Source organism: Ranitomeya variabilis, chromosome 6, assembly GCF_051348905.1.
Source record: "Ranitomeya variabilis isolate aRanVar5 chromosome 6, aRanVar5.hap1, whole genome shotgun sequence".
Classification (NCBI taxonomy): Eukaryota; Metazoa; Chordata; class Amphibia; order Anura; family Dendrobatidae; genus Ranitomeya; species Ranitomeya variabilis.
This window is the reverse complement of record NC_135237.1, coordinates 247,817,374-247,843,060: the sequence shown is the minus strand read 5'-3', so window position 1 is coordinate 247,843,060 and position 25,687 is coordinate 247,817,374. Positions and strand designations below refer to the sequence as shown.

General features: G+C 44.4%; 1 protein-coding gene across 4 annotated transcripts in view; it reads right to left on the bottom strand.

Moving 5' to 3' along the window:
• The window catches only part of PTPN3 (protein tyrosine phosphatase non-receptor type 3), a 530,936-nt gene that overhangs the window by 327,943 nt on the left and 177,306 nt on the right, over nucleotides 1–25,687 (bottom strand). For all 4 annotated transcript variants that reach the window (XM_077269560.1, XM_077269564.1, XM_077269563.1 and 1 more), the window contains exon 3: nucleotides 16,225–16,332. In XM_077269560.1, coding sequence (XP_077125675.1) covers nucleotides 16,225–16,332 — 108 coding nt within the window. The remainder of the gene's footprint in view (nucleotides 1–16,224; nucleotides 16,333–25,687) is intronic.

Sequence of the window (25,687 nt, the reverse complement as noted above, 5' to 3'; positions counted from 1 at the left end):
TCTTTGCTGCTATTGCAATGACAACTAAATTGTTTTGTCATGATTTTCAAAAATTGCAATTAAATATGCTACCGTCCTATAGCGATATCGGCAAAAAAGTGTAACACAGACATGTACTAGCGTTAAGAGACAGGGGTGCATTAAATGAAACCTGTCACTCCCAAAATCGATGGTGAGCTAAGCCCACCGGCATCAGGGGCTTATCTACAGCATTCTGTAATGCTGTAGAAAAGCCCCCGATGTATCCTGAAAGATGAGAAAAAGAGGTTATATTATACTCACCTGGGTGGGCGGTTCGATCCGATGGGCGTCGCGGTCCGGTCCGGGGCCTCCCATCTTCTTAGGATGACGTCCTCTTCTTGTCTTCACGCTGGGGCTCCGATGCAGGTGTACTTTTTCTGCCCTGTTGAGTGCAGAGTAAAGTACTGCAGTGCACAGATGCCGGGCCTCTCTGACCCTTCCCGGCGCCTGCGCACTGCAGTACTTTGCTCTGCCCTCAACAGGGCAGAAAAAGTACACCTGCGCCAAAGCCCCAGCGTGAAGACAAGAAGAGGACGTCATCGTAATTAAATGGGAGGCCCCGGACCGGACCGCGACGCCCATCGGACCGGACCGCAGCGGGACCGCCCCTGGGTGAGTCTAATCTAAGCTCTTTTTCTCATCTTTTAGGATACATTGGGGGCTTATCTACAGCATTACAGAATGCTGTAGATAAGCCCCTGATGCTGGTTGGCTTAGCTCATCGTCGATTTTGGGGGTGACAGGTTCCCTTTAAAAGCATCAAGAAATGGGGGGCAGCTTAACCCCAACATGGCAATACATTACTAAACACAATGAGTGCAGCCAAAATGTTACATATCTCCTCAGTACTGTCTCACGGTGGGTAATAGGACAGTATTCACAATGCTTTTTCCAGACATTTTACCTTTCCTAATTGGACAGTACATTTTCCAAATATAGAAGAGAATTGCAATCATTTTAGTTTTTAAATATACTCTGTCATCAGGAATTTATTCCCCAAATAGACATGCATGTGAATGCACAGTAATAATGAAAATGTACCTTGCTTGTAGAAATCCTTTTGCTGTTTTACAGCAACCCATCATTGAAATGTTATGCAAATGAGTTGCAAATGCAGTGGAGTGGGACAATGCCTTTGTCTCTCTCTACCTATTCCCTGCCCATTGCCTGCAAGGTCACTCTTCTTTCAGTGAACTGCTTTTATACCAAGTTCTCCCACAAGTGTGAGCAGGTTGCGGGATGCAGTGATGGACAGGAGGCAGAGAAAGAGTTAACAATTTTAATTAACAATGAAATACTCCTCGCAGGGAGGTAAACGGTTAACAGGGGGTAGACTGTTCAAAACGTAGATAGTTTGCAGGGTTAAAGAACAGTAGAAAAGGTATTAACAGTTCTTGTTGGGTCAACTTATCCTGCCAGTCGTTTCTTAGGATGTGGTGGATCACAGAGCAGGTGATGGCGCCTACAATGGCTGGAGCGGCGCTTGTACGATATGGTCCTGAAGGCAGCGACGGTACGTCTTCTGGCGGCAGCAGTTGGTCTCCGGTACCTTCCGCTGAGCCCCTAGTCTATATACTGATGTGGCCGGGGAAGCATGGGCCACTGCACTGTGCAGGCCCGGATTTAGGGGTGGGCCCAAGGGGCCCTGGGCCACCCACCAAGCAGGGGCCTCCCACCAATATAGGAATAAATATCTCAAAACATGTAAAATACACGTCTCTTTGCTGTGAACCATTTCTAATGATAAGGAACATTTAACAAAAGAGAAACTATTGAAAGTGTAGGGACCTGGCTACGGTCCTACATCTCAGTGGCTGGCACAGAGCGGCAGAGTCATGGCACCTGACCTGCGTCAGCATCAACTGACCTGGCTAGCCTAGCCAGACTTCCTTAGTACCCTCCCTGTACCTAATGCTTAGCTTATGGCATGCGGCAGCCTTCTCCGATCCCAACAGAAGCTTCTAGGCGCTACCTATTCAGCTATATGATCGCTCCCTCGGATTAGATCAGATGAGAGTTTGTTCAGCTACCTTCGAGGAAGGAGGCGGAGCCACGATGTCGGCGCGAGAAGAGGATTCTCCCCAGCGGAGCGCGGCAGGACTTCACTCTGGATCTTCAGTCACTGAAGATCCAGAGATGAAGTGGGTCAGTCTTCACAGTGTCGCGGTGGGTGAGTATGATCTCTGTCTGTGTGTGTGTGTGTGTGTGTGTGTGTGTGTGTGTGTATGTGTGTGTGTGTGTATGTGTGTGTGTGTGTGTATGTGTGTGCGTGTCTGTCTGTGTATCTTTCTTGCAGCTCCTGTCCTACACAGTACCATACTGTATATACAAGTCCACACTATATCCTGCATTACAGTGTCTGTGTATACTGTATGTATATAGCGTGGACCTGTTTACAGTATAGTGCTGTGTATACACCTCATACAGCCCCTCAGCCTCTATTCTATATACAGCCAGCACAGCAACAGCCTCTGATATATACAGCCCGGCAGCAGCCCCTCATATATATACAGCCCAACAGCAGCTTCTAATATGTACAGCCCAGCAGCAGCCCCTCATATATATACAGCTCAGCAGAAGCCTCTCATATATACAGCCCAGCAGAAGCCCCTCATATACATATATACAGCCCAGCAGAAGCCTCTCACACATATACAGCCCAGTAGAATCCTCTCATACATATACAGCCCAGCAGAAGCCCCTCATACATATACAGCTCAGCAGAAGCGTCTCATACATATACAGCCCAGCAGAAGCCTCTCATACATATACAGCCCAGCAGAAGCCTCTCATACATATACAGCCCAGCAGCAGCCCCTCATATATATATACAGCTCAGCAGAAGCCTCTCATATATACAGCCCAGCAGAAGCCCCTCATATACATATATACAGCCCAGCAGAAGCCTCTCATACATATACAGACCAGTAGAATCCTCTCATACATATACAGCCCAGCCGAAGCCCCTCATACATATACAGCTCAGCAGAAGCCTCTCATACATATACAGCCCAGTAGAATCCTCTCATACATATACAGCCCAGCAGAAGCCCCTCATATATATGCAGCCCAGCAGAAACCTCTCATACATATACAGCCCAGCAGAAGCCCCTCATATTTATTCAGCCCAGCAGAAGCCCCTCATACATATACAGCCCAGCAGAAGCCTCTCATACATATACAGCCCAGCAGAAGCCTCTCATACATATACAGCGCAGCAGAAGCCCCTCATATATATACAGCCCAGCAGAAACCTCTCATACATATACTACATATACAGCCCAGCAGAAGCCGTTCATACATATTCAATCCCAGCAGAAGCCCCTCATACATATACAGCCCAGCAGAAGCCTCTCATACATATACAGCCCAGCAGAAATATATATATATATATATATATATATATATATATATATATATATATATATATATATATATATATATATATATATATATATACATATACTGCTTGGGACAATGGATGAGTATACAAATGTTAATGAAGTGGTTGGTAGAGTGACTGACTACATTAACTTCTGCAAGGATATGCTGGTGCCGGCTAAAAAGATTAGGTGTTTTGCAAACAACAAGCCATGGATAACAAAGGTATTGAAGCATTTGCTCAACAGGAAAAAAAGGCATTTAAATTAGGCGACAAAGAGGAAATTAAAATGATACAGCATGAATTGAAGTATAAAATAAAGGAGGCCCACAAAACCTTCAGAATTAAACTTGAAAAGAAACTGTCCCACAATAATACCAGGGAGGTTTGGTCAGGAATGAAATTACTGACTGGGCTTAAGGCAAGGTCTGATCACGGGGGAGGAAAACTGGACAAGGCTAATGAGATGAACGAGTATTTCAATAGATTTAGCAGTACATGTGTACTGCCAACTGGAAGTGGAGGGGAATTGGGTGAAAATTCTGCAACATCGATATTGGAGGAGGAGCAGACTAATTTTAGAGTATCCGAAAATGATGTGAGGAGGCAGTTTAAGTCACTTAACATTGGTAAAGCAGCAGGACCAGATGGACTCAGCTCACGTGTCCTTAATGTTTGTGCAGACCAGCTGTGTACTGTCTTTACACTCCTATTTAATGGAAGTCTACAAACACAGAGGGTACCAGTGTTATGGAAAACTTCCTGTCTGGTGCCGGTACACAAGACTTCTCCTGCAACACTAAATGACTATCGTCCTGTAGCCTTAACATCTCATGCTATGAAGGCCTTGGAAAGATTAGATCTTGCTCACTTAATACCGAGGGTTAACGCTTTTATTTATCCCCTTCAGTTTGCTTACCGACATAGATTGGGGGTGGATGATGCTATTCTTTCCCTGTTACATAGTGTACATTCATTTCTGGAGACTGACGGAACCATGGTGCGAGCGATGTTCTTTGATTTCTCGAGTGCATTTAATTCCCTGCAGCCACCTTTACTACACAAAAAGATGACTGATATGAAGGTGGAGGTGGGGATGAGAAATTGGATAACTGACTACCTATCAGATCGGCCACAGTTTGTACAGATGGGAGCAGTTGTGTCAAGCAGATTACTGAGCAGTGTAGGTGCCCCCCAGGGAACGGTGCTTGCACCCTTTCTATTCACACTGTATACATCAGACTTTCAGTATAAATCTGATCTTTGCCACCTTCAAAAATTTTCGGATGACTCCGTGGTTGTGGGATGTATTAGGGGAGATCGGGGGGGATGAGGAATATAGAAGGGTGGTGTCGAATTTCGTGGATTGGTGCAATGGTAACTACCTACAACTAAATGTTAAGAAAACCAAGGAGTTGGTGGCCAACTATAGCAGGATTAAGTTGGAATGCTTACCGATCACTATTGCTGGTCAGGAGGTAGAGCAGGTGGAGAGTTATAAATATTTGGGGGTCCATTTGGACAGCATCTGGACTGGAGATGCTACTCAGAGTTTGTCTACAAGAAGGGGATGAGCAGATTGTATTTCCTAAGGAAACTGAGGTCTTTTAATGTGTGCAGCAAAATGTTAGAAATGTTCTACCAGTCTGTGGTGGCAAGTGCCATCTTTTTTGCAATCATATGCTGGGGTAGTAAGTAGTGTGCGGGCCTCTGATGCTAATAGGCTGAATAAGCTTATCAAAAAGGCAAGTTCTGCTGTCGGCTGCAATCTGGACTCTTTTGAGGAGGTAGTGGAGAGAAGAACTCTGAAAAAGTGTATGGCAATTATTAACAATAATGCACATCCACTATATGAGCTATTCATGAGACAGAAGAGCACCTTCAGTAACCGGCTAATACTTCTAAGGTGTAAGAAGGAAAAATATAGGAAATCGTTTGTGCCAACTGCTATGGGGATGTACAACAATAACATTAGGGTTAAATCATCAAGGTGAATGTCTACTTTATTCCTTCTACTTTTCAGTTCACCCGCTGTGTATGTCCTATTCTAATGTATAATGTATAATGTTCTTCTGTCAACAAACTGTCATGTCAATTAAGTAATTCATTTTATGATTCTTATGATGTAAGTTGTGCTGCTGTGATACCATAATTTCCCACGGGATCAATAATGTGTATCGTATCGTATCGTATATACAGAACCTAGCAGAAGCCTCTCATACATATTCAGCCCAGCAGAAGCCTCTGACATATAGAGCCCAGCAGCAGTCTTTAAAGGGAACCTGTCACCACGTTTTTGGAAGATGGGATAAAAATAGCGTTAAATAGGGGCAGAGGTGGGCGTTACATTAGTGTGTGTGTTATGCGTTTATTACCCACCTAAGTTGCCGAAATAACTTTGCAAAGTCTCCGTTTTCGCCTGTCAATCAGGCTGGTCAGGTCGCATGGGCGTTGTCTTCCCCCAGATTTGGCGTAGTTTTCCGTTGGTGGCGTAGTGGTGTGCGCATGCCCAAAGTCCGGAATCCTCTTCCAGGGGATTTAAAATAGCGCGGTGTTCGTTATTGCATTGGTGATCGGTGGGCGCGGCCATCTTCCTTTGGCCGCGCGTGCGCAGAAGCGGCGCTCTGCTGGCCGCGGCTTCAGGAAAATGGCCGCCGCGATATCCATCTGCGCACGCGCGGCATCCCGCGGCCATTTTCCTGAAGCCGCGGCCAGCAGAGCGCCGCTTCTGCGCACGCGCGGCCAAAGGAAGATGGCCGCGCCCACCGATCACCAATGCAATAACGAACACCGCGCTATTTTAAATCCCCTGGAAGAGGATTCCGGACTTTGGGCATGCGCACACCACTACGCCACCAACGGAAAACTACGCCAAATCTGGGTGAAGACACCACGCCCATGTGACCTGACCAGCCTGATTGACAGGCGAAAACGGAGACTTTGCAAAGTTATTTCGGCAACTTAGGTGGGTAATAAACGCATAACACACACACTAATGTAACGCCCACCTCTGCCCCTATTTAACGCTATTTTTATCCCATCTTCCAAAAACGTGGTGACAGGTTCCCTTTAATATAGACAGCCCAAATTTCTACAATATACATACATACATATGTACATATTTTAATCTTTAACGCCCTTTCAGGACATCAAGAGTTGACAAGGTCAGATATACTGTGTGAATTGGACTTTAGTGACATCATTAGTGATTTTCCAGCACACAAATCAAGGAAAGTGCCCAGATTGTAAAAAATGAATGATTTTACTTAAATTGCTCTGCGTAAATGATTTTTGTAAATGAACTTGCGTTCGTTTCATTTTGTGTTTTTGCATTACATATTGCAGCACCTTGAAAAATGGTGGGCCTCCCTCCAAAATGGGCCCCGGGCCACCCACCTCTTAAATCCGGCCCTGGCACTGTGTGAGCTCACCGTAGTCCGGCAGATATATAATGGGGAATCGGGGCGCAGATGGCGGCCCTGCACCCGGTCTCTCTTAAGGCAGAGCGCGCACAGTATTCATAGTATTTGAAGCAATGAATAAGAGACACAAAGCTCGAAACGCATCTGCTTACGGATCCCTGGGGTAGCTGGTGACACTTATGCTGCATGATATGATGCTGGATTTTTAAGTATGGCTTCAATAAATGATGGATTTTAAAGGAACAAAGAGCTGGACTATCTCCTCTTTCGATTACTAACCCTGCTGCACCAAAGACTCTCCGTGCTCTGGTTCCTGGACATCTAAGGGGTGAGCTGACCCTTTTCTCTCTTATTTTTTTTATAAAAATACATTGTATGAAATATAATGACAGGAGTAAAGAACTCGCTGTCTACATGGAACATGATACCAGAAACCAATAAACACAATTCCATATTGACCTAGTAGGATGTAACAAAGTGAACATCTAGTAAAGATATGAACTGAAGGTGTTAAATTAATTACACTTGATATCCACAGAAGTCATTCACAGGTGAATCATAAACAGCACATAGATCTAATTTATCGGAAATGTCCACAAAACTATTATGGCAGCACACGAACTCTTGTGAATTAAAAATATATCAGCTAAATCACCACATATGAATAGCACAAGTAGGTCATAGAAAATATATGGATTTATACCTTGATCCATTACCTGTGGCCATTATAGAAAGGTTGTAGGGCAAGTTCACCGAATACCAAGTGTGTTTAATTTCTTTATTTTTAAAGGGGAGAGGAAGTGATTAAATTTTTTTTTTAATTTATTTTTAAGTCCACTTAAAGGACTTGATCGATTAACCCTATTCACCCCAAAGCCAGTTTTCACCTTAATGACCAGGCCAGTTTTTACAATTCTGACTGTTGTCACTTTATGAGGTCATAACTCTAGAACACTGCAATGGATTCCAGTGATTCCGAGATTGTTTTCTTGTGACATTGTACTTCCTGTTAGTGGTAAAATTTATTTGATATAACTTGCGTTTATTTGTTAAAAAAGACAAACAGGAAATTTGGTGAAAATTTTGCAATTTTTAAAGTTTTAATTTTTATGCCTTTAAATCAGAGTCATATTGCAAAAAATAGTTAATAAATATAAATTCCCACATGCCTACTTTACCTCAGCAAAATTTTGGAAACAATTTATTTTTGTTAGGAAGTTATAAGGGTTAAAATTTGACCAGCAATTTCTCATTTTTACAACAAAATTTGCAAAACCATTTTTTTCAGGGACCACATCACATTTGAATTGACTTTGAGGGGCCTATATGATCGAAAATACCCAAAATTGACACCATTCTAAAAACTGCACCCCTCAAAGTACTCAAACCACATTCAAGAGGTTTATTAACCCTTCAGGTGCTTCACAGGAATTTTTGGAATAGGGAAGTAAAAAATAAACATTTACCGTACTTTTCTTTCACAAAAATTTTCCTTTAGACCTATTTTTTTTACTTTCACAAGAGATACAGGAGAAAATGGACCATACATTTTGTTGAGCAATTTCTCCTGGGTGCGCACATAACAAATATGTGGAGGAAAACAACTGTTTGGAAGGGAAGGAGCGTCATTTGACTTTTTGAATGTACTGTATAATATGCTGGAATAATTAGCAGACGCCATGTCACGTTTGGAGAGCCCCCGATGTGCCTAAACAGTGGAAACCCCCCCCCCCCCCCACAAGTGACACTGTTTAGGAAACTAGACCCCTTAAAATCACATTTTTCCCACATAAATCTTTTTTAGCTCCAAATTTTGCATTTTCATAGGGGTAACAAGAGAAATTGCTCTATAAAATTTGTTGTGCAATTTCTCCTCAGTGCGCAAATACCCAATATGTGGCAGAAAACAACTGTTTGGGCGCACAGCAGGGCTTGGAAGGGGCGTTATTTGACTTTTTGAATGTACTGTATAATATGCTGCAATAATTAGCGGACACCATGTCACATTTGAAGAGCCCCTGATGTGCCTAAACAGTGGACACCCCCCACAAGTGACACCATTTTGGAAACTAGACCCCTTAGGGAACTTATCTGTATTGTGCACCTTGAACCCCCAAGTGCTTCACAGAAGTTTATAATGTTAAGCCGTGGAAATGAAAAAAAAAAAAAATCACATTTTTCCCAAATAAATCTTTTTTAGCTCAATATTTTGCATTTTCATAAAGGTAACAGGTGAAATTGCTCCATAATATTTGTTGAGCAATTTCTCCTGAGTACAGCGATACCCCATATATGGGGGAATACTACTGTTTGGACGCACAGCAGGGCTTGGAAGGGAAAGAGCGCCATTTGACTTTTTGAATGTAAAATTTACTGGAATAATTAGCAGACCATGTCGCGTTTGGAGAGCCCCTGATGTGCCTAAAGAGTGGAAACCCCCACAAGTGACACCATTTTGGAAATTATAACTCTTTCGGAATTTATCTACAGATGTAGTGACGATTTTGACTCCATGCGTGTTTTCCAGAAACAGGCAGCAGTTGCTGAGTGAAAATTGCACACTCCCACATTAGTGACCAGTACATTATGACTAGCTCATGCTTCTTGGGACACGCACCTATGAATTTGGCGGGCTCTCTTCACTACAGAAATACCAAACATGTGGGCACTAACTGTTGTTTAGGTACACTGGGGCTCAGAATTGAGGGGACATTTGGATTTGGGAGCTGAGAATTTGCGGAATTTCTTTTGGCGGGCGAGGAACCATTTTGCTTTTCCAGAGCCTTTGTGCTACCAGTAACATGGAAGCCCTCTATATTTCCCTTAACAGATGACAGAACTTGTTTTTTTTTTGTGGATGGAGTTGAAGTTTTTATTGGGAACATTTTACATAACTTTGGGATAACATTTATTTGACGGTCTTCGCTAACCACTTACTTTGGGGTTTCCATCTAAATCTCTGAGTGAAGTGACAGATGAAACCCCTAAGGGATCCATTCACTATAATGAGGCAGCAGATTCACTCTGGACTCCGTCTGGCCTCATTTCAGCGTGCACAAAACTGTGCAATCCTAAAAAGACGGACACCGCCGATCATGGGTCATATGACATCCACAGTGACTACCTCATTATAAATTTTCCACCGGGGGTTCTGTCTGTATCACATATTTCAGAGACTTACACGGAAACCCCAGTACAAGCGCTCAGCGCAGAGCGCAAGATAAATGTATGCCAAGCCTTACTACGATCTTTGGGAGGAAGAATGAAAAAAAACAACAGCATGTGAATAATTGGTTTTATTTATTTTTACACCATTCCTTGTGCGGTATAAGTGAACAGGCGACTTTATTCTTCGGGTCGGTGCGATTACAGCGATACCAGATTTATATCAAGTTTTTATGTTTGGCTGCTGTCACACATTAAAAAACGCTTTTTATTGTGAAAACTAGTTTTTACATCACCATATTTTGATACCTATAATTTTTTCATATTTCGGTTGACAGAGTCATGTGAGGTCTTGTTTTGTGCAGGACGAGCTGACATTTTTATTGGTACCATTTTCAGGTACATGGAATTTTTTGATCGCTTTCTATTCTGATTTTCGGGGGACAGAATGAACAAAAACCAGCAATTCAGGATTTTCTTTTTGTTTTGTTTTTTTATACCGTTCCTCGTGTGGTAAAATTAGTAAGGCAGCTTTATTCTTCGGGTCAGTACGATTACAGCGATACCTCATTTATATTTTTTTTACGTTTTGGTGCTTTTACACAAAAACAATTTTACAGAAAAAAATTATTATTTTTGCATCGCTTTATTCTGAGAGCTATAACTTTTTTATTTTTCTGCTGATGGAGCTGTATGGCAGCTTGTTTTTTGCGGGACAAGATGACGTTTTAAGGGGTACCATTTTTATTTACATCCATCTTTTTGATCTTTTTTTTGTACTTTTTGTTCGGTGGTATGATGATAAAGCATGGTTTTTTGTCTAGTTTTTTATTTATTTATTTTTTTTACATTGTTCACTGAATGGTTTATCGAGTGGGACAGTTTTATAGAGCGGGTCGTTACGGACGCAGCAATACCAAATGTGTTTACTTTTACTGTTTTTTTTATTTACATAAATAAATATATTTATTGGGGAAATATTTATTTATTTTATGTAGGATTTTTTTTACCTCTTTACCCCCAAGGGTGGTTTGCACGTTAATGACAGGGCCAATTTTTACAATTCTGACCACTGTCCCTTTATGAGGTTATAACTCTGGAACACTTCAACAGATCCTGACGATTCTGACATCGTTTTCTCGTGACATATTGTACTTCATGATAGTGGTAAAAATTCTTTGATATTACCTGCGTTTATATGTGAAAACAATGGAGATTTGGTGAAAATTTAGAAAATTTCACAATTTTTGAACTTTGAATTTTTATGCCCTTAAATCACAGAGATATGTCACACAAAATACTTAATAAGTAACATTTTCAAGAGGAAAAAAAACTATCTGCGCTGGAGTCAAAACGGTAAGAGGACCATATGTGGGCAATGACTCATAAACTCATTAAAACTACTACGAATAAATATAATAGAAACATATGTGTAATAACCTGGTGATGAAGGAACCAGAAAGGTACGACCGCTGATATAGTTGTCTTTCTCCGCTGTGTCTTGGTGATGTTCTGTTCGTTCATGTAATCCAAGGTCAATGCAGTCTGTTTTGCAGGCTTGGCAACAAAATCTTTTAGATTTACGAGGTGCAGATACTGTCCCGGCCGGTAACAGAAAATCTCGCATTCGTTATCTCTGTGCAGTCTCTGCACGCTGCTCGGCTGGGCTGATAGGTACACTGCTGACCGCAGGACCTTCCGTGACGTCACGTACACGTGATAGCTCACGTGACAGCCTATGGAGAGTGTAGAGGGCCAATTCCTACGCGTTTCGGAGCAAGGGAACGTGCTCCTTCCTCAGGGATTTTTTTTTTCCTCTTTTAATTGATTATTTATATTGTCACAGTTGGTAGTACTGTGCAACTATCAGCTGCAGGTCTCAAAGGTGTGTTAGCGCTTTTTGGTATATATATCCTTATATTAAGTAACATTTTCCACATGTCTACTTTACATCAGCACAATTTTGGAACCAACATTTTTTTTGTTAGATAGTTATAAGGGTTAAAAGTTGACCAGCAATTTCTCATTTTAACAACACCATTTTTTTTTTAGGGAGCACATCACATTTGAAGTCATTTTGAGGGGTCTATATGATAGAAAATAACCAAGTGTGACACCACTCTAAAAACTGCACCCCTCAAGGTGCTCACATCCACATTCAAGAAGTTTATTAATCCTTCAGGTGTTTCACAGGAATTTTTGGAAGGTTTAAAAAAAATGAATATTTAACTTTTTTTCACAAACAATTTACTTCAGCTCCAATTTGTTTTATTTTACCAAGGGTAACAGGAGGAATTGGACCCCAAAAGTTGTTGTACAATTTGTCCTGAGTACGCTGATACCCCATATGTGGGGGTAAACCACGGTTTGGGCGCATGGCAGAACTCGACAGGGAAGGAGCGCCGTTTGACTTTTCAATGCAAAATTGACTAGAATTGAGATAGGATGCCATGTCGTGTTTGGAGAGCCCCTGATGTGCCTAAACATTGAAACACCCCACAAATGACACCATTTTGGAAAGTAGACCCCCTAAGGAACTTATCTAGCTGTGTGGTGAGCACTTTGAACCCCCAAGTGCTTCACAGAAGTTTATAATGTAGAGTCGTGAAAACTAAAAAATCATTTTTTTTCCACAAAAATAATCTTTTAGCCACCAATTTTGTATTTTGTCGAGGGTATCTGGAGAAATTGGACCCCAAAACTTCTTGTGCAATTTGTCCTGAGTACACTGATACCCCATATGTGGGAGAAAACTACTGTTTGGCGCATGGCAGAGCTTGGAAAGGAAGAAGTGGCGTTTTGGAAAGCAGACTTTGATGGAATGGTCTGCGGGCGTCATGTTGCGTTTGCAGAGCCCCTGATGTACCTAAAAAGTAGAAACCCCCCACAAGTGACCCCATATTGGAAACTAGACCCCCAAGGAACATATCTAGATGTGTTGTGAGAACTTTGAACCCCCAAGTGTTTTACTAAAGTTTATGGAAGTGGAAACCTCCTAATTCTAACTCCAACACACCCCTAACCCTAATTCCAAACCTAACCACACCCCTTACCCCAACACACCCCTAGCCCTAATCCCAACCCTAACTACACCCCTAACCCTAATCCCAACCTCAACACACCCCTAACCCCAACACACCCCTAATCCCAGCCCTAACCATACCCCTAACTCTGACACACCCCTAACCCAACCGTAAACATAATCCAAACCCTAACCCCAACTTTAGCCTCAACCCTAACCCTAATGGGAAAATGGAAATACTTTTTTTTATTTTATTATTTTTCCCTAAACTAAGGTGGTGATAAAAGGGGGTTTGATTTACTATTTATAGCGGGCTTTTATGTTTGGCAGCTGTCACACACTAAAAGACGCTTTTTATTGCAAAAAATATTTTTTGCGTTACCCCATTCTAAGAGCTGTAATTTCTCCATAGTTTGGTCCACAGAGTCATGTGAGGTCTTGTTTTTTGCGGGATGAGTTGACGTTTTTATTGGTACCATTTTCGGGCACGTGACATTTTTTGATCGCTTTTTATTCCGATTTTTGCTAGGCAGAATGAACAAAAAACAGCAATTTGTGAATTTCTAGTGGGAAGGGGGAGTTTATACCGTTCCGTGTTTCATAAAATTGATAAAGCAGTTTTATTCTTCGGGTAAGTACGATTACAGCGATACCTCATTTATATTTTTTGGCGCTTTTATACAACGAAAACTATTTTATAGAAAAATATAATTATTTTCGCATCGCTTTATTCGGAGGGCTTTAATTTTTTATTTTTTGCTGATGATGCTGTATGGCAGCTCATTTTTTGCAGGACAAGATGACGTTTTCGGAAGTACCATGTTTATTTATATCCGTCTTTTTGATCACGTTATTCCACTTTTTGTTCAGCGGTATAATGATAAAGCATTGTTTTTTGCCTCGTTTTTTTTTTTTTTTTTTTTTTACGATGTTCACTGAAGGGGTTAACTAGTGGTAAAGTTTTATAAGTCGGGTCGTTACGGACGCAGCAATACTAAATATGTGTACTTCTATTGTTTTTTTTTAATTTACATAAAGAATTGTATTTATTGGAACAATATATTTTTTTTTTATGTTTTTATTTAGGATTTTTTTTTTTTTTTTTTTTAACACATGTAAATATTTATATATTTTTTAAACTTTTTTACTTTGATCCAGGGTGGGACATCATGTTATAGTGTCAGATCAGCACTGTGTCAGATCAGCGATCTGACAGGCAGTGCAGCAGGCTTGCCGACGCCTGCTCTCAGCTGGTGTGCCGACGCCTGTCATCAGCAGGTGCTTGCAAGCCACCTCCCTGCAGGACGCGGAAGGCCCCCCACGGCCATCTTGGATCCGGGGCCTGCAGGGAGGAGACGCTCGGTACAATGCGATCACATTGCGTTGTTCCGAGGGTCTCAGGGAAGCTCACAGGGAGCCTCCTCCCTGTGCGATGGCTCCCTATGCCGCCGGAATGCTGCGCTCATGTTTGATAGTAGTTTTCTGGGGGTTTATGTGCCGGGAGCAGTCTGTGCATGTGACATGATGAGCATAAGCGGCCTATGCATTTCCTGGAATAATCCTTACTCTGGATCATGTGGGCACAAAAGAGCATTGCGTTCCTACACTTATATCTCTTGAGCTGTGTACTTCTTGGGGTCTATTCAGTGATTGGCAGGGGTCTCATAACCCAGGCCCCCGAATAACAAAAACACCTGCAAAGGCTTTAAAAATGTCCCTTAGTCTGTTTCAGTAGGCTCCACAATCATGGGGAAGACTGCTGACTTGACAGATGTTCACAAGGCAGTCATTAACACACTCTACAAGGAGGGCAAGTCATGAAAAGTCATTGCTAAAGAAGCTGGCTGTTAACAGAGTGCTGTATTCAAGCATAGTAATGGAAAGTGGAGTGGAAGGAAAAAGTGTGGTAGAAAAAGGTGCGCATGTAACGAGGATAACAGCAGCCTTGAAAGGATTGTTAAGAAAAGGCCATTCAAAAATTTGAGGGAGATTCACAAGGAGTGGACTGCTGCTGGAGTCACTGCTTCAAGAGCCACCACACACAGACGTATCCAGGACATGGGCTACAGGCGTCGCATTCCTTGTGTTAAGCCACCCATGACCAATAGACAACACCAGAAGTGTCTTACCTGGGCCATGGAGAAAAATAACTGGACTGTTGCTCAGTGGTCCAAGGTGTTGTTTTCAGATTAAAGTTAATTTTGCATTTCATTTGGAAATCAAGATCCCAAAGTCTGGAAGAAAAGTGGAGAGTCACACAATCCAAGTTGCTTGAGGTCTAGTGTGAAGTTTCCACAATCAGTGATGGTTTCGGGAGCCATTTCATTTGCTGGTGTAGGTCTACTGTGTTTTATCAAGACCAAAATGTCAGTGCAGCCGTCTACCAGGAAATTTTAGAGCACTTCATCCTTCCCTCTGCCGACAGCTTTTTGGATATGGAAATTTAATTCTCCAGCAGGACTTAGCACCTGTCCACACTGCCAAAAGTACCAATACCTGGTTTAAAAACAACAGTATCACTGTTCTTGATTGGACAGATAACTCGCCTGACTTTAACCCCATAGAGAATCTATGGGGTATTGTCATGAAGAAGATGAGAGACACCAGACCCAACAATGCAGACTAAGTGAAGACTGCTATCAAAGCAACCTGGGCTTCCATAACACTGCTGAGAGTGCCACAGGCTGATCGCCTCCATGCCACGCCGCGTTAATGCAGTAATTGATGCACAAGGAGCCCCAACCAAGTATTGAGTGCAATTACTGACCATACATTTCAGTAGGCCAACATTTCGGATTTTAAAATAATTTTTCAAGCTGGTGTTATAACGTATTCTAATTTACGGAGATAATGACTTTTGGGTTTTCAGAAATAAACACTTGAAATAGATCACGCTGTTTGTAATGACTATATAATATATGAATTTCTCTTTTTGTATTGAAGAATTGAAAGAAATTAACTTTTTGATGATATTCTAACTTAGTGAGAAGTACTTGTAGCTGCACGTTATAGACTAAAATTTAAAAAGGAACATGGTCAACAAGTATTTACAATGCATTAATGTAAAAATACAAACACTAAAATACTAAATGTGCAATCTAAACACCCTATCCTCGATCCACCTGTAGTCTCTAAAAGTATTGTGCATTCCTGAAATGGAATTTATTTGATTTACATTTTTAGCTAGAATCAGGGTATTAATGTTCACTCACATGTGAATCTAGTGAATCTTCATTATGCTGTAAACCAAAATATTCTCTTTCTTTTACACTCAAGTGATTGAAGACCATATCCAGCAGCGTCTGTCCAGTGTCTTGTTTCTAGAAAGAAAACAAATTTATTTCAGGAGAAAAAAAGGAAACCGTACAAGGTCAGATTGTTTTTGCAATATTACTGTGGGATATTTCAACTATATTACTTCTGCATTAAGTACATTTACATTTCTTACTGTATATTTTACAGTGTTCTTGGTGGAATAACAGGGTACAGGATTGAAAAGGAAACCAAGATGCCCCCTTTTTAAGGTTTTTAAGCACCTCAAGGGGCTGCCTGACTTATAAAAAGAATTACAGCAGTGTTCAGGTAAGGCTACTTTCACACTAGCGTCGTGCACTGCACGTCGCTATGCGTCGTTTTGCAGAAAAACGCATCCTGCAAAAGTGCTTGCAGGATGCTTTTTTTCTCCATAGACTTGCATTAGCGACGCAGTACGACGCATTGCCATACGTCGCAACCGTTGTGCGACGGTTGCGTCGTGGTGCGCCGTTCCGTCGCCACCAAAAAACGTTGCATGTAACTTTTTTGGTGCGTCGAGACCGTCTTTACCGACCGCGCATGCGCGGCCGGAACTCCGCCCCCGCCTCCCCGCACATCACAATGGGGCAGCGGATGCATTGAAAAACAGCATCCGCTGCCCCCGTTGTGCGGCACTTTCACTGCTTGCGTCGGTATGTCGCAACGACGCAATTTGTCGTGCGTCGTACGACGCTAGTGTGAAAGTAGCCTAATCGGAAAGACATGTACCTGGGATGATGTCCTCCTTCAGTCACTTGAATGCTGCAGCCAAACATATGTCCTATTACATTAATGAGACTAGCTAGCGGATTGTCTGACCATAGGCACACACAGCAGCCCTCTAGTTTGTAAGGTATATGGATTCAGCCATGGCTAACTGTTCAATATAAAAGCGGGCTTAACATTGAATTGTGTTTTGTTTTTAATTTTACAGATTTCAATATCATGACCATTTCTAAATTTTTTAGAAATGTTTCCCATTAACTCAACTTTTCTCTAAAGAAGCCTACCAATACATTTTTAATCAATAGATGTGTGTATATGCATGTAATGTAGTGTGTATTAATATACTTGCCTAATGCTGCCCTCTGCGATCCAGCGCTGTTCTGTTCCTCTTCTAGGTGACGTCACCGAAATTGTGACTAGCCGGCTTGCTCTATGCAGTCAGATGTCTAATTTCCAACGAAAGCTTATGGAGCCTTATTGTGACACTCCATACATAGGCTTACATTGTAAAAGTCACTCCGGGGAGACCCTTACAATTTTCACTGAGAAGAGAAGAACGGTGCTGGGCACTGGAGAGAGCAGCGGTAGGGGAGTATATTGATACACTCACACTACATTACATGAACATATACAAATTTATCGAATAAAAAAAATAGGGATTTTTGTGTTACTCACCGTAAAATCCTTTTCTCCGAGACGCTCATTGCTGCTGCCAATAGGAGGCTGACACTAAGTGACACCAAAAAAGTTAGCTCCTCCCCTGCAGCATATACCTTCCTGCAGGCTCCCAGCTAACCAGTTCGGTGCAAAAGCAGTAGGAGATCAATAACAACATGAAGTATAGCATTATATATGAGAGTATAACATGTCAAACTAAAAAACAAACAGAAGCTAACAACAGGGTGGGAGCTGTGTCCCCCAATGAGCGTCTCGGAGAAAAGGATTTTACGGTGAGTAACACAAAAATCCCTATTTCTCCTTCGCTTCATTGGGGGACACAGGACTGTGGGATGTCCTAAAGCAGTCCCTGGGTGGGACATTTACTCACCGGAATAATATCCAGGCATCTGCCACCTATAGGTGCGCTGCCACTGCCTGAAGAACCCTTCTACCCAGACTTACATCAGCAGAAGTCTGAGCATGGACACTACAGTGTTTGGAAAAAGTATTCAAACTAGACCAGGTTGCTGCCTTGCAAACCTGTTCTGCCGTAGCCTGGTGCCGAAGCGCCCAGGAAGCCCCCACTGCGCAAGTGGAGTGTGCTCTGATCCCGGCCGGAACAACCATGCCCTTGACGTGGTAGGCTTCATGACTAGCCGATCGAATCCACCTGGCTATGGTCGATCTTGATGCAGTGAATCCCTTCCTGCGACCCTCAGGGAGTACGAACAACGCATCCGCCTGCCGAAAAGGTGCTGTCTGTGAAATGTACCTTCTGAGGCGCTCTCACTAGGTCTAGCGTATGGAGAGCTTTTTCCACACGGTGTGTTGGTGCTGGGCAAAAAGAAGGTAAAACAATGTCCTTGTTAATATGGAATGAGGAAACCACCTTTGGTAAAAAAAAGAGAGTGCTGGCCTGAGCACCACCTTATCCTGATGGAACCGTAAATACGGAGCCCGGCAGGACAAAGCTGCCAGTTCTGAGACCTGCCTAATGGAAGTTATGGCCACCAAGAACACGACTTTCCAGGAAAGGTAGGATAAAGAGACATCCTTAAGAGGTTCAAAAGGAATTTCCTGCAAGGCACATAATACCAGGTTAAGGTCCCAAGCATCCAGGGGGGCTTTGTAAGGCGGCACCATGTTAACGACTTCCTGTAAGAAAAAGTCTTCACCTGTAGATTGGTAGCAATCTTGCTCTGAAAAAGAACTGACAAGGCTGATATTTGTCTCCTTAGGGTACCTGGTGCAAGTCCTGAATCCAGACTGGCTTGGAAAAAAGCTAGAATATTAAAGATAAAGAAACGCAGTGGTGGAAGCTCGCGCTTTCTGCACCATGAAAGGAAAACCTTCCAGGTGTGATGATAAATACGTGCCGAGACGGATTTCCGGGCGCTAATCAGGGTAGCGGCTGCCTTTTGGGAAAACCCGGCCTGCCTCAGAATCCAAGATTCAATGGCCAGGCCGTCAAACACAGGGCCCCTAAGTTCTGGTGGAAGAACGGGCCCTGAGACAGTAGATCGGGGTGCTCTGGAAGCCGCCAAGGAACTTAGCGAGCAGCTGTACTAGGTCTGCGTACCATGACCGATGAGGCCAATCTGGGGCGACCAGGATAGCTGGAACTCCTTCTGTCTTGACCTTTCTGATTACCTTCGGGAGCAGTGCTAGAGGGGAAACAGATATGGGAGATGAAACTGGCTCCAAGGCAAAACTAACGCGTCCACAGCAATCGCCTGTGGATCTCGATACCGGGCGACAAACCTGGGTACTGTGGCATTCCACCCGGAAGCCATCAGGTCCACGTCCAGGGTTCCTCAGTGTTGACTTATCTGTTGAAATACTTCGGGATGTAGAGACCATTCCCCGAACGCCAGACTGTCGACTGAGAAAATCCGCAGCCCAGTTTTTCTCGCCCAGGAGGCGGACTGCTGAAATCACCGAGTGATTCCTCTTGGCCCAGCAGAGGACCCGTTTTACCTCGAGCATGGCCGCCCTGCTGCGAGTACCCCCTTGATGATTTATGTATGCCACCGCTGTAGAATTGTCCGATTGAATCCGGACAGGGCGACCTGCCAGGAGATGATGAAAATGCTGCAACGCCAGCCGATTTGCTCGAATCTCCAACAGATTGATCGGGAAGGTTGACTCCTGCGAGGACCAGCGTCCCTGGGCTGTGTGGTGTTAAAATACTGCTCCCCAACCTAGAAGGCTGGCGTCTGTCATGACTACTAGCCAATGGACTGGGGAAAAGGTTTCCCCTGTTGTAGAGATAGGTTCGTTGACCACCATGAGAGAGCCTGTCTGACCTGGAAAGATAGACGGCACCTGAGGTTGAGAGAGAATGGATTCCTGTCCCATGCTGATAACAGAGCATGTTGGAGAGGGCGAAGGTGGAGTAGCGCAAATGGCACTGCTTCCATTGCCGCCACCATCCTTCCTAAGACCCTCATGCAAAACCGGATTGTATGATAGACAGGCCGGCGAAGGGTCCTCACCTCTTGCCGAAGCTTCAGGACCTTGTCCTGAGGTAGGATTGTCAAGCCTTGTAAGGTGTCGAAGATGATCCCTAGAAAATAAATTCCCCGGGATTGTACAAGAGACGATTTTTCTTGGTTCACCAGCCACCCTAGACGAGAAAGAGTGTCTAGAGTAATGCTGACATTTTCCTCGCAGGCCCGAAAAGACGGCCCCTTGATGAGATTGTCTAAATAAGGTAAAACGAGTATGCGCCGGGAATGCAGGATGGACACAACAGCCGCCATGACCTTTGTGAACACTCTGGGGGCTGTGGCTAGCCTGAAAGGTAAGGCCATGAACTGAAAATGCAGATTGCCTAAGGTGAAACGTGGGAATCTTTGAGGCGCAGGAAATATGGGAATGTTCAGATATGCATCTTGAATATCTATTGAAGCTAAGAATTCTCCCTTTTCCATTGACGCAATGACTGATCAAAGAGATTCCATTCGAAAGTACGAATGTTGACAAACCTGTTTAACCCCTTCCCGACATGTGACGGAATAGTACGTCACATGTCGGGACCCCCGCTTTGATGTGCGCTCCGGCGGTGAGCGCACATCAAAGTCGCGACATGTCAGCTGTTTTTTACAGCTGACATGTGCGCGCAATAGCGGCGGGTGAAATCGCGATCACCCGCCGCTATTAACTAGTTAAATGCCGCTGTCAAACTCAGACAGCGGCATTTAACTACCGCATCCGGCCGTGCGGCCGGATATGAGCGCATCGCCGACCCCCGTCACATGATCGGAGGTCGGCGATGCTTGTATATTGTAACCATAGAGGTCCTGGAGACCTCTATGGTTACTGATCGCCGGTGGCTGTGAGCGCCCCCCTGTGGTCGGCGCTCACAGCACACCTGCATTTTAGCTACATAACAGCAATCTGATGATCGCTGTTATGTAGCAGAGCCGATCGGGCTGTGCCTGCTTCTAGCCTCCCATGGAGGCTATAGAAGCATGGTAAAAGTTAAAAAAAAAAGTTAAAAAAAATGTGAAAAAAATAAAAAAAATATAAAAGTTTAAATCACCCCCCTTTCGCCCCAATCAAAATAAATCAATAAAAAAAAAACCCAACCTACACATATTTGGTATCGCCGCGTTCAGAATCGCCCGATCTATCAATAAAAAAAAGCATTAACCTGATCGCTAAACGGCGTAATGAAAAAAAAAATCGAAACGCCAGATTTACGTTTTTTTGGTCGCCACGACATTGCATTAAAATGCAATAACGGGCGATCAAAAGAACGTATCTGCACCAAAATGCTATCATTAAAAATGCCAGCTCGGCACGCAAAAAATAAGCCCTCACCCGACCCCAGATCACGAAAAATGGAGACGCTACGGGTATCGGAAAATGGCGCAATTTTATTTATTTATTTTTTTGCAAAGTTTGGAATTTTTTTTCACCACTTAGGTAAAAAAGAACCTAGTCATGTTAGGTGTCTATGAACTCGTACTGACCTGGAGAATCATAATGGCAGGTCAGTTTTAGCATTTAGTGAACCTAGCAAAATAGGCAAGCAAAAAACAAGTGTGGGATTGCACTTTTTTTGCAATTTCACTGCACTTGGAATTTTTTTCCCGTTTTCTAGTACACGACATGGTAAAACCAATGATGTCGTTCAAAAGTACAACTCGTCCCGCAAAAAATAAGCCCTCACATGGCCAAATTGACAGAAAAATAAAAAAGTTATGGCTCTGGGAAGGAGGGGAGCGAAAAACGAAAACGGAAAAACGGAAAAAGCTCCGGGGGTGAAGGGGTTAAAAGTTTCAGGTCCAAAATGGGCCTTACCGATCCGTCCTTCTTGGGAACTAAGAACAGGTTGGAATAGAACCCCTGAAATCTTTCTTCCTTTGGAACAGGAATAATGACCCCGCAGAGCCGAAGAGACTCTATAGATTTGAACAGGGCCTGTACCCGGGATTTTGAGCTGAGAAGGCAATAACCGGAAAGGGGGGAGGTTGACAAACTCTATCTTGTATCCTGAAGACACCAGTTATCTTATCCATCTGTCGTTAACCACAGTGAGCCAGGACTGGTGAAAAAAAGAGTAGACGGCCGCCTACTTTGTCGGCGGAAACCAGAGTCCGACTCCAGTCATTTGGCCGAAAACCTATGGGACCTGGATCCCCTTCCCCTCCGCTGAGATCGCATTTTTCCTAACGAGCTAGCCCTGTAGGAGATTTGATGATCTCTGTCCTGATTGGGTCGCCCTAAAGCAGTAGGATTTGACGTTGGGGTCCACCTGGTATAGCGAAAGGGATTAAAGTGAGCCTGGAACTGGCGACGAAAAGGCCTCTGCTGTGGAAGAAAATTGCTTTTCCCTCCTGTTGTATCAGAAATGAGCGGATCCAATTTTTCTCCAAATAATCGGCCCCCCTGATAAGGAAGGGTTGTAAAGAAATTTCTTAGAGGTAGAATCTGCTCGCCATGTTCTCAACCAAAGAGCCCTTCTGATGGCAATAGCGTTTGCTGCCGCTGAAGCCGCACAGTTCGCTGCGTCTAAAGACGCATTGATCAGGTAGCTCCCAGCTACAGCTATTTGATTTGACATCTCAGTCAATTCCACTGGAAGATCCCTCTTCTGAAGAGCTTTGGTCAAAGATTGTGAACCAGGGCATCATTGCCTTAGCTACCCACGACGCTGCAGAAGAGGGCGAGAGAGCTGAACCTGAAGCCTCATAGACTGAACGAGCCAAACTATCCATAAGTCGATCATTAGGATCCTTAATAGATGAGCCATTGGGAAGGGATAACAGTGTATTAGAGGCCAAACGAGAAACCGGAGGATCTACCGAAGGGGATTCCGCCCATTTCTTATGCAGTTCAGGAGCAAAAGGGTATCTAGCATTCAGAGCCTTTTGTCCCGCAAAATGTCTGTCTGGGTGCTCCCTGTGATGTTGGACCAAATCCTCAAACTCGGGGTGAGAAGCGAACACCCTATGAGACTGCTTGGCCCTCTTGAATGATACCTTATGACCAGAGGTCAAGGTAGATTTGTCCTCTATACCCAGGGTTTGGTTGACGGCCTCAATTAGACTAGTAGAAAACGATGAACAGCGCTCCAACCAGGTGTATACGTATCAAAAAACGATGTTTATTAAGCCATAAAAAGCAACGTTTCGACCAGCATGTGGTCTTTTTCAAGCATAACAGACATTGCCAGGGGCGATCATACAACGCACTGCAGCGGTCCCATGTGATCAACGCGCAATGATCACATGGGACCGCTGGGGTGCGTTGTATGATCGCGCCGAGGTGGGGCGTGGCCTCATTGAGGTCATGTGATGGGGCCGCGTCTGGTGTGTGATGCACCTGCGCTGATAACCTGCGGTCACTGCGGTGTGTTGAATGAGCGCGCCGAGGTGAGGCGTGGCCTCATTGCGGTCATGTGATGAGGTCGCGTCTGAAGTGGGATGCGCCTGCGCCCTTATTCTGCGATCATTGAGAGCTCTGGTGGAGACACATAACGATGATGCAGGTACAATTGTTGCAAGGGGGCATTGGATTGGCTATGGACATCAGGGTAACATATATGTAATATGTGGATAGGCTGCCTTGGTTTTCACCGCTGTCATTTCCTATTGAGCCTATATTCACCTATGAGATCCAGGCATGTCTCCTTCCATTGGTGGGATTTTTCCATGACAACGCCGATACTGGAAGTGGATCTTCTGGACGCAGGATAAACAAAGTGCTGATCCCACTGTTATACATTGATAAATGGGTTTATTTATATGGCACATACACTATTATTGGTGGGTGGTGAATATCTGTATTGTTGATGTCTATTTTGTGTATTATGCATGTTAATTATTTTAATGGGCTGTTCTTGATTGGGGATTGGTGCGCTGCGTGGTATCCACCCTATATAAGCCAGCCCCTGGCAATGTCTGTTATGCTTGAAAAAGACCACATGCTGGTCGAAACGTTGCTTTTTATGGCTTAATAAACATCGTTTTTTGATACCTATTCACCTGGTTGGAGCGCTGTTCATCGTTTTCTACTGCTGGAGTATATCCAGGAAGGTTCCCTGGACATGGAACGGGCGCCACTAAAGTGAGTGCTGTCAGCCCCTCTCTGTTTTATATGCTGGCCTCAATTAGACTGTCTACTGACTCCTGGTAATCAGGCGCCTCTAGATTGAGGGATCCCTCGGAATCGTAGTCCGAACCGAGTTCACAGCTCTCCACTGGAGAAGGTGAACGAGAGGCGGAACTCCAGGATGCAGATACCCCTGATGGACCGGGCGACTATGTGTGGGTTTGCTTCCCCCGCGTCTGCCTAGTGCGAGTGCGGTCCCTGCAGGCTGAAGGCTGCTGAGAGTCGGAAGACCTCTCAACGGCAGGTGAACCGCTGTCCCTGGCCCCAGCCGGTGTCTGCAGGGACTCGATTGCCTTAGTTAGGGATGAAATAGACTGACAAGGACGTGACCCATTCTTGGGGGAGAAACCATGGCATCTACCTGAGTCGCAGGGGAGGGCTCCTGAGCGGGTTCGGAGACGCAGGCCTCACAGAGACGATTACTCTGGGCATGTGGAAAAGCGGACCGATTGAGTTTTGGCCTTTCTAGACATGGTGCCCTGCAATGCAATAATCAGGAAGATTTAGATAGGCCGTAGCAATGCAGAGCTTAATGCTGTCAGGCTGGGGGGGGAGAAGCACTTACCCCAGTCCTGTGTCCCCGTTCGTCTTGTGGAACCTGTCCCAGAGCGAAGAACAAGAGCAGCCTTTTGAAAAAGAGCACCCTCACTAGTGGGCGGAACCGGAAACGGCAGCTTCTGTGGCATAGATTTTGCTTTTCCAGCGCTCGGCGAGGAAAGGGAGGGGGTGGAGCCGCTGGGAAATGACGTGGCCGGAAGGGGCGGGACTTCCGTCCGCTGCCTACTTCCTGACAAAAGCCGGGGACTAAATTATCGGCCGCCCCGGAAGTGACAACGGCGGTCCGCAGTGCGGCGCTGTCCATAATACACAGTCCACAGCGCCGCCAAAAACAAGGAGACCGCGGCGCCACCGGCAGAAAAAAACTCCGGCCGCCAGTCGCAGACCGCAGCGTCGTCCAAGAAATCCTGCCCTCCAGACACCCGGTATGATGCGTGCCTCAGGAGCCCTCATAGCCCCCCACAGGCAGCCCTCTTGAATGCCGGCACCCGCGTGAGCGGGCTGTGTGTAACCAAAACACGGTGCAGGCACCCTAACTCCATCTTTCTTTCCATAGGATGAGGAGAGGGACCGTCCACCCCCCTTTATCACCGCTGTCTAGCATTGGTGATGCAGTGAGGGCCGCACGGACAATCCGTATGCACCTGTACAGCCTAGGGTTCCATTACCTTAGGGTGGTCAGGGCTTAGTCCGGCAAGTCCCACGTCGCGGAAGAGGATACATGGAGGTGCCACTCCATGTGCTCGCCCGTTGATGGTTTGGGGAGATCGGACCCTTTCAATAGGATCCGTCGCACCTGTCTTGCTTCCAAAAAAG